This window comes from Callospermophilus lateralis, chromosome 7 (genome assembly GCF_048772815.1).
Source record: "Callospermophilus lateralis isolate mCalLat2 chromosome 7, mCalLat2.hap1, whole genome shotgun sequence".
Lineage (NCBI taxonomy): Eukaryota > Metazoa > Chordata > Mammalia > Rodentia > Sciuridae > Callospermophilus > Callospermophilus lateralis.
Window position 1 is genome coordinate 87,724,010 of NC_135311.1, and position 19,538 is coordinate 87,743,547.

The window sequence follows — 19,538 nt, forward strand, 5'->3', positions numbered from 1 at the left end:
ACTCTGTGTTATGAGAATTTAGTAAATGAATATGGAACCAAATATAAACACTTTATACCATATGTACAGTTACTTTCATAAGGCATTATCATGAATTTTTATTGAAAAAGATTCAATATAGTAAAGTCTTATTTTAAGATATATTTCTTTCTCAATCCGAGATGTTTAGTTTATGAAAATATTGTTTTTCTCTATATTCTTTTTGTATATATGCCAACATATACCTTGTGCTAGAAATATTTTATGGGAATTATAATTCTTTATGTTCGTATTTTCTATATAAAGGCATATACAACTTTGAGGCAGTGTTTCTGATGGAGAGCAGAATTCATAAAGAGCTGTGTGTGCTTCCGTGCTCCGAAATTATATGAAATCCACTTTGAGAAGAGACTTATTTGATTAAAAAAACAAAAAGAAAAACAAAACTGCACCAATGCACAGCCAGAGGCTGACAGTTAGAACTAATACATAACCACATGAACATCATATTTGTAGAGTTAACATTTTTAAGGATGATCAGTGCTAACATATAGTATTATACATTTGGCACTAATGTTTGCCATTGGTCCAGCAATTGGCAAAATTTGTTTCTATGTATAAATTTCTTTTTGAACATTAGGTCTGGCTAGACATATCTTCACTATTTATAGAAAATATTTAGACAGTAAGCTCACGTTGAATAACTAGGTCTACTGTGTTCTGGAAACTCTTCAGTAGTAATACAGCTTTTTCATGTTCCATATGTACAAAACTGTGTCCATTTGCCTGCAAATGCAAAATAAAACAAGACAATCAATGCAAAATACTTGCTTATCATTGTATCATTGTTTCTAATCATATGATCCAAGGGAGCACTGAGCAACAAAAAGATACCAGTTTTAAAATTCACAGTGAAATAGCATCTATGGAAGTAACTTTATCCAATTTATCCAGACTTAATCCAATTTATTAATTCCACTAGTATTTATCCAATCTCTAGTATGTCTTTGCCACTGTGTTGATCACAAAGATACATTGCTGTCCAGTGCATTGGTGCCCATCTGTAATCCCAGTGGTTCAGGAGGCTGAGATAGTAGGATCACAAGTTCAAATCCAGCCTCAGCAAAAGTGAAGTGCTAAGCAACTCAGTGAAACCCTGTCTCTAAATAAAATACAAAAAAATGGGCATGGGATGTGGCTCAGTGGTTAAATGCCCCTGAGTTCAATACTGGGATGGAAGGAAGGAAGGGAGGAAGGGAGGAAGAGAGGAAGGGAGGAAGGGAGGAAGGGAGGAAGGGAGGAAGGAAGGAAGGAAGGAAGGAAGATATATTAGTGAAAAACAGGTTTGTGGTACAGTAGTTCAGTCTGGATGTTGTTCTAGAATTGTTTACAGAGTAGCCTAGTTGAGAAGGATTGGGAGTATGCACATGGCCATTGCCTATTGGTTGACTTTTTCAATCTTCAGTGGACTGACACTTATTTTTGGCATACAGTGCCTTTGTTATTTTACTTACTCTTTTTATGCTTTTTAAAAACATGATTAATATTACAAATAACCAATCACTTAAATGTTTCACTGCCTTTAATTTTTTGTTTGAGAGAGAGAGTTTTTAATATTTATTTTTTAGTTTTCGGTGGACACAACATCTTTACTTTTTTAAATTTTTATATGGTGCTGAGGATCGAACCCAGTGCCCCGCGAATGCCAGGCAAACACACTACTGCTTGAGCCACATCTCCAGCCCCTGCCTTTAGTTTTTTAAATTTCAAACAGCATTACATCTCCAGCAAACTGTATAGTCTTCATAATTTAGGGGAAAGTCATCTGATACATAATACTTTTTCAGTAGTTTTTAATATTGACTAGACAATGATGTGATAAAGAAAGTTCTAAAATGTTGCATGTTTTAAACTACATTATGTCTAAACAGTAAGGAAAATACTAGGAAACAAAATGTAAACCCTTGGAAATCCATATAGCATAAATTTGTTTTGCATTAGCAAAACCCTAGGCATTGTTTAATAATTTAATGAAAATGTTAATGAAATGGGCATTAGCTGTTTCCAGTAGCATGAGACAGTAACTGAGTAGAATTTGAGGTATGTTACACAGTTCAAATTTCTTGATTTAAATTATATAAAAATCAGAATGAAGTTTCATTTCATATTATTTGTGGTTAGATGGTAACAGCGAATAGAAAACAGAGCTAATGATACATTCTTCTTTCTACTCTTATCCTGTTTCTGACATCAGAAAAATAGCAAACTTGCATGAAATATATACACATATATAAAACTAATTTTTATTAAAGCATTATAGTTATATATAATATAGTTTGGTTCATTTTGAAAAAAAACCAGTCTAAAGTATAGCTGTAACGGGTACACTTAGTGTCTTTAATTTTCCCCAAATGTATACTTGTGAAATTAAAATTTAACTTTACTAATGAAGTTCTTATATGTTAAAACTTAATAATACACTTGTGAAGGTTTTGATTCCTCTACCTGCAGCCCCAAACCTAGAACAGCAATGAATTAAAAACCCACTGAGAGTTTTCAGAGAATTGCTTGAAATTTAAATATCTCAGAGTTTCAGAGATGAGGAATTTGCTAGGATTTGGAAGCCATGGTATTTGCCTCAACCTTAGACCTGATATAATATCAATGCTAAAAATAGACAATAATATTAGCATTAAGGGCATGAGTAGTGCAAAACTTAGCCAATTAATCATAGTTATTAATTGTGAACTATTCTTTTTTTAGTACCGGGGAGTGAACCCACGGGCACTCGACCACTGAGTCATATCCCAGCCCTATTTTTTTTTTTTTTTAATTTAGAGACAGGGTCTCACTGAGTTGCTTAGCACCTCACCATTGCTGAGGCTGGCCTTGAACTTGTGATTCTCCTGTCTCAACCTCCCAAGCCCCTGGGATTACAGGCGTGTGCCACCATGCCCATCTAACTTTGAACTATTCCTTTATTGAAAGATCTTCAAAGAAATTTGGTCCACTTTGAGTATGATTATTTTTTCAACAAAAAGTGTCTGCTGTGTGCTGACTGTCCAAGGTATTACAGTAGACTCTGGGCAGAAACTCAGGAACAGATGAACATGGAGGTTCCTAGGTAAAAGGTGGCTGTCCAGCAGGGGAAGCAAGCCATAGGCACAACTGAAAATAATATACAAGATGCTTTTTTTAAATGAAAGGCCTACCCTAGACACTAAGCCACTTGTCTGAAGCCACATAGCTCAGGGAGTGGGTTAGGAATTCATTCTTTTATGTTCTAATTTTTATTCCTTCTTATTATTTCTCCCAATCATTCACCAAAATAATAAGAGCACGGTTATTTCATGTGATCTGAACTGACAATTCACTTGCCATGATAAAATGCTCAACATTTCCTCCTTCAGCATTGTGGCTCCATCTTCTCCTGGAATTCTGTGCTTTATTGTGGTTGCAAAGCTACTATTCTCCTTCTGATTCTTATCAGGTGTAATTTCACTTATTCCAAAAAGACTGATAGAGATAACCTTTAGTCCTGAATTGAAAGCTACAGAAAATGCTGAATCTCTCCTTCTTGTAGTTTCATCTCTGGCTTAATTGGGTCGTGGTGGCCATATGGGAGCTTTCTTTTCTGAACGTCAAGAACCAAGTCTGAATGTCTGCTGGGGCAATGCCAAAAAACTTGTCAGAGAACAGATTAGAAAGAAGAAAACTTCTAATAAGAAGAATCTACAATTTTGCTCCTGATTAGACAAGGGTATAAGAAACAAATAAGAATCAAACTGTGATGCTAGTAACTGAAAATAGAAACCTTGGAGAAACGAGGATAAGAGGACAAGTGGAGTTTTCTGGCAATAGAGACAAGGGAACTACTGATCATCCATTTGGAAACAGGAGAGTGGAGTCCAGGAAGCAGGTCAGAGTGGCCCCAGGAACACCAGAGGTGAGGTTTTATAGCAGGCTGATCCCATGTGGAACACTGAGATTTACCAAAAAAAATCCAACTGCAGGAACAGGATGGAGTTCAAGTTTTGGAAATGTAGAGCAGAAATAGAAGACAGTGTTTGCTGCTAATGGGGATATCTATGTAAATCTGCTTGAAGTGAGGTAGAAAAGGGGACAGGGCCTGTTACTTTCTATCAGAGGGTGGCAGAAGCTGGCTTTAGCCTGAGAACCAAATTAAAGAGCAGAGAAAACCCTCATGATATCCACACACTGAGCCCAGAGGCCAGGAAACCCTGAGTTCCTAAGAGACCCAAACATGAGGAGACCTGGGAAGGGTCATCCTAAAGAGGGACCAAGTAGGATGCTCATAGAGGAATAGAAAATCCAAGAGAACCAAACATTTTCTAGTGCCACCAGTTAGCACAATTTTCCACAGCACAGACAAATAAGCAGAGAAAACCTGAATTAATTCTGGGCTCAGCTCTGGATCTGGTTCTGATAAACCAAACTTCACAATGTTGAGAACCACAATCCAGGCTGACTCGGGGACAACAGATCCCTTCATAACCTAGCTCTGAGAACAGCTTGAAAGCACCAGCTTTTGCACTTACTACATACAAACTAGAGTCAGAGCCCCGAAAACACATAAATAGAGCCGACCACCCAGAAGGCAAGAAGCACATTGGTGAATTAGATCCCCAGTCAAACCAACACTAGGGTGCTCTCTGTAATTCCAGTCCCCAGACATGTTTTGATTTAAAATTAGAGGGTTGGTGAACCTCAAGAGGCCTGTTTAAAAGAATACAACCAGGGACTGTCTGGGAATAGCTCCAAAATACCAGAAAGACTCTGAGTTAGTTTAGAAAGTTTACGAAAGATCAAACGGGTAATATATGTCAAGTGCTTAGAATGGGGCCTGGCACATGATAAGCAATCAAGAAAAGCTAATACTATTAATGTTACTACACTACCACTACCTATGTAAAAATAAGACTTTTATTAAGCCATAAGAACAGAAGTTGAAAATATCAGAAGAACTATATTTTTCTTTCTTTTTTTTTTTTTTTGCTTAGATAAAAACCCTAATTTTTTGATAGATGCAAATGTTAGGATCAGAATGATCACAGGAAACATCCAAGATAACAGCTGGTGGCTAGGTGGGAATTTATGACACAGTTGTCAACTCTCTGGATCTTGGTACAATTGTTTCTTTGGATGTTGCAAGGTTGCAATTCTTATTGTAGGTTTGTTAAATAAATCCATTGTTTTTTAATGCTTTTTTTTTTAGTTGTTGATAGACCTTTATTTTATTCATTTATTTACACGTGGTGCTGAGGATCAAACCCACTGCACATGCTAGGCAAACGCTCTACCACTAAGCCAATACCAACCCCAGCCCAATAAATTCATTTTTTAGTAGTAATTTAACTATTTCTTGATAAGCAGCATTGTGTTATGCCTGTTACCAGGGACAGCAATGACAGAAGAGCCTGGAAAAAGAGTGGAAGAGATATCAGAACCTTAGCTCTAGAGAATCTTCTTCTTTCATCTGTAGGACAGAAAAGCAAAAAGAACTTATATTTGTTACTATGAAAATGGCTATCTGGTTTATGTCTTGAATAGTTCAGACAGGAATCAAAGGATCATGTTACTGTATTTGTAGAGCTTTTCCAAATAAAATTAAGAAAAAAATTTTTTTCATTACTGTGGATTGAACCCAGGATGACCTACCATTGAGGTACATCCCAGTTTTTAAAATTATTTTATTTTGACACTATGTCTCACTAAGTTGCTCAGGTTGATCTTGAACTTGAAATCCTCTTGCTTTAGCCTCCTGAGTAGCTAGAATTATAGATAAGTGCCATGGAACTGGCATGAATCTCAATCTTTTAACTAGAGGAATTTTTTGTGGCTGGTTTGTGTGTATGAATAGAAGAGGCTGAGGAAATAAAGGCTAGTACTATACAATAAAAATGCAGAGTATAAATTCAATGATGCTTTGAAAAATAAATGCATATGATATATTTACACATATAGCATTTTGAATATATGCACAATATAAATGCAAAAGATAATATGAAGAATAAATTCTAGCTTAATGAAAATTTAAAATGTTGCCTCATTTGGATACATATATGCTTTATATAAGCACACTATCAGATTCAAATAAAATGTGTGCAATCTTGAGGAAATTGCATTCTCGTGAAAAATGAGAAACAAATGACTGGCTTATTAAGTTTCAATGAAGTTAATGAGAAAACAATCTAGGAAATGAAAAGATATTCTGAAAATGTTATGTTTCAAGAATATGTAATTAATGGGTTTTCTAGTCTTAGATGATTTGAAAGTATGAAGGAACATTTTATTGTAATCTTTATTTTGCTTCCAAAAGATATCCCTCCTATTTCACATCTTTTTGACATTTGTTGTGCCTCAAAATATTTTTACTTTCCCTTTTTCATGATTTAGATGTAAAAAATCTGAGGGTTAATGGAAAACATTATTTGCAATTCCAGATTTGCAATTATAGCTTGTCAATTTACTGTAAAACACACTTAGTTTCTGGATTTCTTCCTCTTGTTCCTTTCTGGATTTATCTCCAATTTCCTTCTGGTAAATGTTTTGTTAAATGGATAAATTATGGATGGTTATACTGCAGAAACTTTCCAGATGAGGCTTTAATTCTCAGAGGAATTCTGTTGTATTCTTAGCCAAAGATCTAAATTTAAAAATAGGCTTGGAAAAGGCTCGCCTCCGTTCTGATGGGATAATCCAACAGCAAGGACAAGACAAATCATTTTAGACTACAAAAGGAAAATCAGATTAGAGACCGGACATGTGATTTTTGATTGATTTAAACTCATCCTCAAGGGACAGACATTTAAAGGACCAGTACACATATATTTTGTATATTACATATATACTTTGAATGCCTGCAGTTCTCGGGATGAGGGAAAACTAAAAAATAAAGCAATTGAACTATAAGGGTAAGACTTCATGCTATTCAATCTTGACAGCCAGCTATTATGAGACACAGTAGGAATCTTAGATATTTATAACTGTGCTTCTCATGACAACTTGGAGTTAATTCCCATTTTAGAATTTTCAGGTGATAGAATGAATACTCTCATTAAATATTGGAATATATTTAAGATAGAACATACTGCATAATCAATACACGTTGACTCTATGCCAAGTCATTTATAAAACTTTCTATCAAAAATCTGAAATATAGACCTTTACTTCTCAGATAGTTCTCATAAAAAATTTACATTACTCTTTGTAAATGTGAGAAAATTTGAAGTCAAGAAAATTTTTTGGTAGAAAAACAAATTTTTACAAAACATAACAAAGTGGACACATGTACTACAGCTTGAATATCTGAATTCAGGCTCAAAAGAGACATGGCAAGATAGAATAGACTTGGTATACACCAAACTGGTCTGCCTGAGACCGCTTGAGCGCCAATCCTAGTCCGCGGTGCAGTCCACTTCTGCTCTGACAAGATGAAAGAAACTATCATAAACCAAGAAAAACTCGCCAAACTGCAGGCACAAGTGCATATTGGTGGGAAAGAAACTTCTCACAGAAAGAATGTGATGGGTCATTCTTTAGTTCTCCTTAAAGAAGTTAGGGGTAAACAATATCTCTGGTGTTGAAGAGGTAAATATGTTTACAAACCAAGGAACAATGATCCACTTTAACAACCTTAAAGTCAAGGTATCTCTGGCAGCAAACACTTTCACTATTACAGGACATGCTGAGACAAAGCAACTGACAGAAATGCTATCCAGCATCTTAAACCAGGTTGGTGCAGACAGTCTGACTAGTTTAAGGAGATTGGCTGAAGCTCTGCCCAAGAATCTGTGGATGGAAAAGCACCACTTGTTACTGGAGAAGATGATGATGATGAAAAAAATTTCATTTTTTTTTTGAAAAAATTTTTTTAGGGACTTGGGAACTTTTTTGGGGGATGGAGATATACCAGGGATTGCATTCAGGAGCATTCAGCCATTGGACCACATCCCAAGCCATATTTTGTATTTTAGTTAGAGGACAGGGTCTCACTGAATTGCTTAGCACCTCACTTGTGCTGAGGCCGGCTTTGAACTCTCGATCCTCCTGCCTCACCCTCCCCAGTCACTGGGATTATAGGCGTGTGACACCGTGCCTGGCAAAGTTCCAGATCTTATGGAGAATTGTGATGAGCCTTCTCAGAATGAGGCAAACTGAACTGATCAACTTCTGAAGACAATAAACTTGAAGAAGTTACTGCTATTTTATATTATGACTGCTTTAAAAAAATTTTTGTTTATGCATCTGATAAAATTTAGATCTCTACTGTTTTTAAGACCAAGCCCCTTGGACACTGCAGCTCTTTTCAATTTTTGCTTGTACACAATTTATTTTTTGCAGCTAATTAAGCTGAAGAAGACTGGGAATAAAGTTTGAAACAAAGGTTAATAAAGTTCAGGAAAAAAAAAGATAGAGTAGACTTAACTGAAGGCTCTGGGAATTATTTGTGTAGAAACTTGGGTGAAGAACTGCTAATAAATAGTGTTTCTGAAGAAACTTACTTATCTGCTCTGATCTGAGAATGCCTGTTTTCTTGTCAAAGAAGTCACATGTGTCTCTGGCAAATTAATTTCCTACTTTGATTTACAAGGCAATTTCCAAGAAGTTACACTCTATTCCTTTTACCATGAAAAGAATAACCTGAAAATCAACCCCTCACTTTCAGGGTGCTCTTTGGAGTCAGGCTGGTTTCTGTTTTGCTGGATAGCTTGCTCTTAAAAGGCAACTAGGAACCTGTGATATAGCTCAATGTTATAGCATCTGCCTACCATTATGTGAGACCCTGGGTTCAACCCCCAGCAGTGCAAAAAAGTAAAATAAAATAAAACAGGACCAATTGGGCTGGGTTTATTTTATTAAATGTTTAACATTTGACTCTTTCTTGTCTTCCTCCATTTTCTGCTTTACATAATTTGGGTGCATCAGCCTCCTAGATTAGACTGTGTAAAAGCAGCAATATAGTTACCTTCTCTGTTGTGTTGTTTATACCACTTGGCACAATATTTTTTACAGAGTGGACATTTGATGGATATTCTCCAAATAAGCAAATAAACAAATCAATCAGTAAAATTTGCTCTAGAGAATCAGTATGGTATAATGGAATGAGCTCAATAAGTTATTTAACATCTGTCAACAACAGACACCTTGCAAGGTTGTTTGAGTTAGATGACAGAGTAAGGATTCTTAATTATCATTATATTTCACATTAGCCAGCTATGGAAGATAGAACAGCCTAATGGGCTTGACTTGTCTTTATTTGTTTTCAAATTTTACTTAATACTTACAATACTATTTTTTTATTTTCAAAAAGTATTTTCTCAATTTTTGAAATAGATATCTGTGGTACAACTTTAAATATTATGAACAAAACTAAACAAATAATAATAATACATAGTGAAACTCTGGTATGTATATACAGAGTTTATCACACATTTTTTTTTAAAACCTGTTTTTTTTTTTTTCTTTCTTTTTTGAGTACAGGGGATTGAACTCAGGGCCACTTGACCACTAAGCCACATCCCCAGCCCTATTTTGTATTTTATTTAGAGATAGGATCTCACTGAATTGCTTATCACCTTGCTTTTGCTGAGGCTGGTTTTGACCTCATGATCTCCTGACTTAGTCTCTGGAGCTACTGGGATTACTGGCATGTGCCACCTATTTTTAGTTGTCTTATAACCAACCTGTATTTTTCAATTTTAATTTTAACTTTTTAGGGGTACTGGGGATTGAACTCAGGGGCACTTGGCCACTGAGCCACATCCCCAGCCCTATTTTGTATTTTATTTAGAGACAGGATCTCATAAGTTGCCTAGCACCTTGTTTCTGTTGAGGCTGTCTTTGAACACGTGCCTCAGCCTCCCTAGCCACTGGGAGTATAGGTATGTACCTCGGCACCCGGCTCCAAACTGTGATTTTTTAAAAGAAATCTTATTCTCCCAAGTATTATATCAGCATATACAATAATTTTTCTGAACACTACGTGTTACATGACTATTATCCCTTTTCCCCAAGAACACCGGAATTTTGATTTTCAACCACCAAATAAACTATAGAAATGCCTAACTTATTTAGTTTTGTTGGAAAACCTTTAGGGGGATTCTTAAATACTCTCAGTTTATTTCCTTAAGGGCACAACACTTCATTTTAACCATAAAAATATTTCTTACTTACTATTCTTGAAGGGTTTTTTTTTGGAGTAATTTTTTAAAATTCAGAAAAATGGATGTACTCTAACCCTTTCTTGGAGAGTCAAGGTGATAACTGTGAACACTGACACTATGGGAGAAAGCCACGGGCTGAGTTACAATAACTAGGGGTCCTCAGAAGCAACTTGATGTTCAGTTTACGTGTTTGTTTTTGACAGATGGGGCTATTGAATAAATGAACTTTGCCTAAAAGAATGCTGTCAGTGCCTGATCACACCTTCTGCTTATTACCAGACACAGAGCCATAGACCTTTCATTCAGACAAGGAAAGTTTGTTTGATTTTGTGGCTATATACAGATGTAACTGTGTGCAACAGACCTGGCCATCCACAGACATTTCATTTAGACTTCAGTCTGAACTTACTTCTCATATTCTGAGGCTGGAAGCTGTATCTTGCCATCTCCTCTACCCCATCATCGCCCCCACTCCAACTCCTCTGTGTTTGAATTCTTCAACTTCATGGGAAACATTCTTAAATTCCAACGCTTCCTTTCTTCATGACTCTAACCTATGACCAGGGGGTCTTTCTGCCTGGTATTCTTTCTTCTGTGCTCCATACTCTTTCTGGAGTGAGCCTTTTAGCCTCTCCTGAGTGCCCAGGGCCAGTCTGGCCTTCAGGCTTCCTCCAGCCCATTCCTTTGTCCTTTGTTGAGTCCAGAGGCATAAACTTGTTTTTCTCTTTTCCCTCCATACCAGGGAGCTCTGTGATTTGTGTTCCCTCTCCCACTCACCAACTGGCTCAATGGGTGAGGTGAGTTGAGCAGACCAACCATCTTGGCTTTTATTTTGGTTTTGAGTGGCCACCCTTTGCATCCCAAGAAATACCTTCCTATATTAATCATTTCATTTTCTTAATACTTCACATTTATTAGTTATATCACAAAATCAAATACTTCACTGGTTTTCTAATGTCTTGTGCCCCAAGTAAGGAGCTCCTTTGAGGGTACATGACTTCCCTCTTATCTATTATAAGTCCTCTAATGGGATTCCTTTATAAACCACTTATCAGGATATACAGTGGGATTCTCTGAGATTACGGAAGAGAACAGTGATACAATCAGCCTCTTGGGCATCAACCTCCAAGATTTTGAACAAGATATGGCGCTCTGAGTTGAAAAAAAATCACTAACAAATAATTTTAAAAACCAGTAAAAAGCACAATAATTATAACTCTGAAAGTCAAAAGTCTAAGTATTTGTTCATAAGTTTATTTGTTGATTTATTTATTTATTTATTTTTTAAAACTTTTTTTTTTGTACCAGAAATTGAACCCAGAGGGGCTTAACCACTGTGCCACAGCTCCAGCACTATTTATTTATTTATTTATTTTTACTTTGAGACATGGTCTTGCCAAGTTGCTTAGGACCTTGCTAAATTTCAGAAGCTGGCTTTGAACTTGTGATCCTCCTGCCTCAGCCTCCTGAGCTGCTGGCATTACAGGCATATGCCACCATGCCCAGATGAATTGTCTTTAAGAATTGTAAGGCCTAGGTGTTTAAGATAGGGCAGGTGGGGGTGGGGGAGGGATACCTGGTTTGTCTGAATTGTTAGCACATTGATTATTTCATTTTTTGTATGTTAGAAATATAGTCACAGATCAGGCAGATATTTTGCTTACTGATTCCAAAAACCTTAAAATGATAATGTAGAAGAGACTATAAAATTATTTTCAATTGGGAGCATATTTTTATGTCTCATATTGGAAAAAATCTGTTTTTGTAATTGGTAAAATATAGATGTCATTAACTAATTCTCTATAAATTATTTCATTTCTCTTCTCCTACCAAAGTTAGGCATGTGTTTGGGGCAGAGGGCTGGTCATTAAAAGGGATAGTGGGCAGCTACCTTTAATAATCGAACATGACATACTTACAAGTGATCTTTAGGTTTATTCCTATGAATCACATTATTGACAATCAAGTATAATATATTTGCTTTTCCAGTCTATTAATCATTTCCACAGAGTAATTACAATTAATAAATCTTCTATATAGAGGTGTATTTTAAGATATAATTTTAATTTTAATGAAACAGACTGAAATTTTTAACTGGAAAAAACATTAGACATAAAACATTATGATGTTAAAGTAACAACATGGCCATTTCAATAATGTTTGCATATTGGCAAATTCACATGGTTCAATTGAATAACATTCTTTTGTGATCCATATGCTCTTCTTTTTCCTTTCTTTCTCTCAGTCATACAACTCAGCTTTACAGAAGTCATACAACTCAGGTTGTGAAGGGTCAGTTCTCCTATCTCTGCATTCTTCCCACATGCCACACTGTCTTAAAGCCAAGTAGCACTGTAAATCACTTGAATAAGCTCATTAATTAAAGGGTGTCTATGCTGGGAAAATGAATCGTAAAATGACAGGAAAATCGTGAATATGTTTTAATTAACATCATCACTTAATGAACACATCATGTAATTCAAATAACATGCTAATAATACCATAGCAGAGTAAGAGGGGTAAGTAAAAAAGAGTGAGAAAAAACCAGATATTATTTAATAAATTTGGGGTTTGGGATTTGGGAAAGGTACCTCTTTTATTATCTTATGTCTCTTTAGCTCTTTGCTATTGGGTTATACCAAACACAGTAACTGTCATCCCTTTGGGCTGTGCATCTTTGTTTTGCTTCCTTTCATCTTGCTTTTCCAGGGTTTTCATTATCATTCAGCTTTGTAAATACATTGGCTCTAGTGACAACACATAATGTGATTCTGCAACTTGTATTTGGGGTAAAAATGGGAGTTCATGACCCATTTGAATCAAATGTATGGATGATGATATGTCATGAGCTTTGTAATGTTTTGAACAACCAATAAAAAAAATAAAAATAAATAAATAAAAAAATAAAGATGTTGTGTTAAACTACAACTAAAAAAATTATTTAAAAAGAAAAAAAAGAAACATATAACTCAATATTGCTAACCCATTTTCTCCCATTATTCTTTATTTTCATTTTTTTTTAGTTGTTGATAGACCTTTATTTTATTTATTTTTATGCGGTGCTGAGAATCAAACCCAGTACTTCACATGAGCCAGGCAAGTACGCTACCACTGAGCCCCAGCCCAGCCCTCCCCATCATTCTTCAAACTAAGAGCCAATAGTATTATGGAGTCAAAAATTTAGCTTGTCCCCTGGGCTCTGATACAGGCAACAATTCCAGTATAGAATTAGTTGTTCTTATTTCTTTCATAGAGCATAATTGGCTACTTTTGGTGTTAAAATAGTATGAATGAAACTGTAAATACAGTAATTTATTTGATTAAGGTCTACGTGGATTTTTTTTTCCTTTTCTTGAAAATGGACTTTGATTTTCTTCTACCAGATACAAATGAGTTTTATAGCAAGATTCAAATGTTACATCATCGATTGTCATTTTGGAGAAAGGAGGCGTCCAGGTGCAGCTGTTTCATGGTGTTCTTGGCTTTTAACTAATTGAGCTGATCATTCCTTTCTGCTTCTTGCTTTAGGAATCCATTCCTCTGTGCACTTTGCTGTTTCTCTGTGCCTCTGAGGGATTAGAAATACTGAACCCTCTTGTCCCCATGTAGAAACAAGCCTTCTAGAATTTTACGGCCAGAGAAGAGTATTCTAATACTCTCCAAGTAGACATTTATTTTCCCATTTGCAGAATATAATTTTGTTATGATGCTTATGTTTATATTTCTTTTCTGAACCTAAGTATAAGAGAAAAATCTTTTGCTGTGTCTGTTATGGATGAAGAAAACTCCATAACCTGTCTCAGGCTGTATGTAGGATGCTTCTCAGTCCAACATCCTCATTCTGACAGATCAGAGATCTGAGTTGCTTTGAAATTCAGTAGAGAAAACCCCTTGCCATTTCCTTTGCTAATGGGCAGCATTTATGAAGTGTTAGGGAGTCATGTTGTTAGGTCACTCTTGACTGCCTTTCCCAACAATTCATAAAATTACCAAACGAGTGAGTTTCTGAACTGAGAGGGACCTCAGATATATTACAAACTATAGTATATTTTTCACATCACAAATCTGAGGCCCATAGATAGAATGTAAAATAATTAGGATTGCAAGACTAGTTAGGCTATCAAAACCAGAGATCTTTATGTTAAAGTGGTGAAGAAAAGCTTTAGATTATTTTATGTCTTTTTTGTTTCAATATTCTTCATCTATCTATCTATCTATCTATCTATCTATCTATCTATCTATCTATCGAGAGTTGTAGATGGACACAATATCTTTACTTTTATTTGTTTTTATGTGGTGCTGGGAATCAAACCCAGGGCCTCCCATGTGCAAGGCAAGTGCTCTACCCCTGAGCTACAGCCCTAGCCCTTTGTTTCAATTATCAAGAGATAGCCTGCCATCTTCTGTCTGCCTGGATTGGACCCAGCCAGGCTGGTCAGTGCTTCACAGCAATATTGCCTCAGCTTGGGACAGCCCTTTGTCTTTTCAGAGAACTATCAGTTTTGAAAGTTTGAGTAGCTGGTCATGATCTTATTAGTTCATTGGTCAATATGAAATGGAATTATATGGTAATATATGAAGAATTTATATGTGTGTATGAAAAAAATATTCAACATCACTAGCAATTAGAGAAATGCAAATTAAGACTACACTGAGATTCCATCTCACTCCAGTCAGAATGGCAATTATCAGGAATACAAGTCACAATAAATGTTAGAGAGGATATGGATGAAAGGTACACTCATGCATTGCTGGTGAGACTGCAAATTGGTGCAACTACTCTGGAAAGCACCTCAGAAAACTTGGAATGGAACCACGATTTGACCAGTTATCCTACTCTTCTGTATATACCCCAAAGTGTTCAAATCAGCATACTACAGTGACACAACAACATCAAAGTTTACAGCAGCTCAATTCACAATAGCAAAGCAATGGAATCAAACTAGGTGCCCTTCAACAGATGAATGGATACAGAAAATGTGGGTGTAAACACAATGGAATATTACTCAGCCATAAAGAAGAATGACTTTATGATATTTGCTGCTAAATGGATGGAACTGGAAACTATCATGCTCAATGAAATAAGCAGTTCCAAAAAACCAAAGACCGATGTTGTCTCTGATATGTGGATGCTAACACACAATAAGTCAGAGTTGTGTGTGGGGAGAATAGAAGTTTATTGGATTAGACAAAGAGGAATGAAGGGAAGGGAGGAGGGATGGGAATATGAAAGACAGCAGAATGAATCCGATGTAACTTTCCTATGTTCATACATGACCAGTGAAACTTCATATCATGTACAACCAAAGAATGGGATCCAAATGAGAATAAATTATACTTCATGTATGTATAATATGTCAAAACACATTTTACTGTTATGTATATCTGGAAAGAACAAATAAAAAAATAAATGAAAAAATATTTTTGAGGATAAAATTTTAAAGAATTCTTGTTATACATATATTGGGCTACATATGATTTCTACTTTTCTAGGATTTTCTTAAATAGGAGAAAGAAAATCTCTTTAGAGTTATTTTGAGGGGGGGTCTTACATTCTTTTGTGTTTTGAACTGATGAAAATTCCTTTCCTACATGGCCTGTCTTCTCAGTTATCTAAACCTTTAATATATTATGTTGGATCATTTCAATTTTTAAAAAATTGCTAAACAGCAATTTCAGGTAGTTGCATCTGTTTATACAGTGGGAAATTTTGGGACTCAAAATACGAATCATAAATACACTGACAATACTTAACAGCCTTTCCCTTTAACGTAGGAAATGATTAAGCACCTCTTACATGGGAAATGAATTCAGAGAGGAGGACAATGAAAGCAAAATGGATAGTGTTATGTTGAGCATTTATTAACTGATTACTGGAGTGACCCTTAACTGAAATGCAGCGATTTAAGTTAGACAAAGTCTTTCCATTGGACAGTATATTTTAAAAAGTTGCCTTATCTCTAGCTAATCTCATGTTCACCTGTGCAGGGGAATAGACAAACATAATCATGTGTTCCACAGTATTCAACAAGTAATATGCACCCTGTTGAGAAATTAAATATGGACCTGCCTTTCTCCCTTTTCTAAAGTCACATGGATACACATATGGGCACTCAATCACTGTCACTTTTATTTAATAACTATGCATAGGTTCATATGTGTGTACCTGCATGCACACACATATAAATTCTTATATTATCATATAACTCCATTCAACTCAATGAAAATAGGCAAAACACTACTATGTGCCAGGTAATATGTTAGATGCTAGGGACATAGGATTCTATCAGATCAAATTGTTTTTAACATGTTTCTCAATTTCAAAATAATAAAGGAACATAAAAAAATGTGAGGATTTATTTTCAATTATTTAATTCAAGTCATTTAAATTAATAACATGGTTCCATGTTTATTTCAGTGTCAGCATTTGCATGCATTGCTTTTATCTGTCTTACCTGAAGAATCTTATCACCAGGCTGTAGAAGGTTGGAGGCTGGCCCATCAGGCTGAACCCTAGTAACAAAGATACCCTATAAGTCAGAAGTAACATAGGTTAGGATTCCATTACCAACTAGGCCCATTTAAACACATTTTCATATTGAAAACAGATAAAACAGATTTAAAAAACAGTTTATACATGCAAGCTTTAAAGATTATTGTATTACCTTAAGTAACTCTCCAAACCAATTTTAAGAAAAGTGACATGTCAACTTGCAAAAACAAAACCAGAAAAAAACTCATCTTGTTTTCAAAGTACAATTGTATTATATAAATTTCTCATGATATATTCATAAAAATTCTTTCTTAAATCATTTGAAATGGTATTGAACAGTTTTTAAATAAATTATGAATTTGTGTTAAGTCATTCTATATTAAAAATGTTACCCATTTGATAGGTTTTAAATTCAACATTTACTTTAAAAGCCCTACTAGAACTGTAGATACATATTGGTTTATTTTAATGAGTTAATTACTGTGTGTTTTACTGAGAATTTTCACATAGACTATACACAAGAATTAAGCATAAAAAATTCAACATACATTCTAAATAAATTTTTTGTCTACGTAGTTATAAAATCCTCAAATTGATCAGTTTATAAAAAGTCAAATTAATTTTATTTATCATGGACATAAAGCAAACACTTATGAGCTTTGATTGCTAATGATACAGAGATATATAGAATATAATTTCTGTACTTCAGTGAGCTCACAATCTAGTGGAAGAGAAGTCAAGAAAACTAACAATTACTAAATAGTGTGATAAGTGTTAGGATGGAGGTATAAGAGATGTTGTACCCAGCTTGTACCTGGTGTGTAGGGGCTTCCCAGAAAAGGAGATGGATATCTGACAGCTAGATCATAAAGGAGAAGTAGAAGGCAGCCACACAGATGAAGATGGGAAGGATATGGCAGACAGAGGCCATAGCACACACAGAAGTGAGTAAATATAAGTAGTGATGCCTGGATTGGTGGTGGAGGAGTGGGGTGGATGGGGTTAGAAATGTGGCAGAAAATCAGGCCCAAAGGTAGGTCAGGACCAGATCAAAATGACCTTACATAGTCGTTTTTATCAGTTACAGGAGTTATCAAAGGGTTGGTTATAAGCATGGTGATGACAAGATTTTAACTGACAAAGAATAAACTGATGAATACATAAAGTGGTATATCCATACACGGGGATATTGTTTGGTGATAAAATGGAATGAAGTACTTATCCATGCAAAAAAAAATTATGCTAAATAAAATGGCAAGAATAGGCTAATGAAAGACAGTAGAATGAATTGGGCATTCCTATGTTCATATATGAATACGTCACCAGAAACTCCACAACATGTACAACCACAAGAACATAATCCTAATTAGAGTAAGTTACACTTGATGTATGTATAGTGTATCAAAATGCACTCTACTGTCATATATAGCTTAAAATGAAGAAGAAGAAGAACAACAAAAATAATAGGCAAATGCATAGAAACAAAGTAGATTAGTGTTTGCCCGGGGCTGGGGATCAGTTGGTGGGGAGCAATTGTTAATACATAGAGTTTTCTTTTTTCCTTCCTTTGCAGTGTTGGGGATCCTACCCAGGTCCTACCCATGCAGGTTAGGCAAATGTTCTACAACTAAACTAAACACCAACCCAGAATTTCTTTTTGAAGGTCATAAAAATAATCTGAAATTAGTGGTGAAGGTTGTACAACTATTCAAATATACCAATCTACTAACCCACATACTTTAAAAGGGTGAATTTTATGGTATGTGAATCAAATCTCAATTCAATTATTATTAATTTAAAAAAAATTCCTAAGAATTATTAACAAAAACAGAAGATAAAATTTCAACATCTTTGTCTTTTATTTGGAAAATCATGTCATTTGTTGGTCTATAAATTTAATGACCTCACTGAAACACAAAACTCTGTGTGTATGCACGTGTGTCTGCATGTTATGTGTGCATTCACGTGTGTGTGTAAATGATTTAACAAACCCAAATTAAACCACTATTACTCATGTTTTAATACAGCATTTCAGATCTTTAAAAACTAATTAGCTTAAAGTCTTTGAATGATTTTTTGCTTTCTAATTTAAAATTTTCTTTCTTCTTTAAGAAGGAAATTACAGGCACCCAACTCACTAAAAAAATTCATAAACTTTAATCAAGTAATTAGATTTCTAGAACTCATCTTAAGAAAATAACTGAAAAAATATGCAACATACCTGTACTAATATGTTCACTATAGTATCATTGTAATAACAAAAATTATAAACTATAGCTAAATGTCTAAAAACAGGGAATTGATTAAAGCAATTATGGTAAATCTGTAAAACAGAATGAAGTCCACATGGCTGATAGAGAAATAGGTGAATGCTTGGTGAACAGGTGGCTTATAAAAGGCTGTGTGGTATGACACCATTTTTGCTGAAATCTGTTAATATGAAATCTGTTAATATTTGTGTAGGAAAATATCTGGAAAGATAATTCCTAAGCATTAACAGTGATTATACTGGTAATAGGACATCAATTTTATTTTTTCAATCTGTGTTTTCTTATGTTTCTACAATGATTGTATATTACTTATAGTGCATTAAAGGAGACGTAAAAACAGATGAAATTTTAGGTTAATGGTGGCATTATTAAGAGTGATCTTTGGCCAAATTAGTTGTAAAATGGTCAATTTAGAAGAAAAGAGAAAACCAGTTGTTTGAAAAAGGATAGCTAATAAAGAACAATGATTAAGCCACTACTGCATGGCACTGGTTGTGACAACAAATAAAACCCTACTGGGTCTTTTGCCACATTGGGCACACAGCTGCCACACTCCATTAATCCAGGAGACTGTAGATATAATCAGTTCCCCAGAGATTCCATTTTTTA

The 19,538-nt window shown here is 35.1% G+C and overlaps 1 protein-coding gene and 1 pseudogene across 2 annotated transcripts in view; one reads left to right on the forward strand and one right to left on the reverse strand.

Moving 5' to 3' along the window:
* Nucleotides 1-657: 657 nt before the first annotated feature.
* Nucleotides 658-19,538, reverse strand: part of Lrrc7 (leucine rich repeat containing 7) — a 403,609-nt gene continuing 384,728 nt past the window's right edge. For both annotated transcript variants that reach the window (XM_076862304.2, XM_076862303.2), the window contains 2 exons: nt 16,622-16,696; nt 658-765 (listed from right to left, as the gene is read on the reverse strand). In XM_076862304.2, the coding sequence (XP_076718419.2) occupies nt 658-765; nt 16,622-16,696 (183 nt within the window). The remainder of the gene's footprint in view (nt 766-16,621; nt 16,697-19,538) is intronic.
* Nucleotides 7,597-8,160, forward strand: LOC143403959 (transcription factor BTF3-like; annotated as a pseudogene).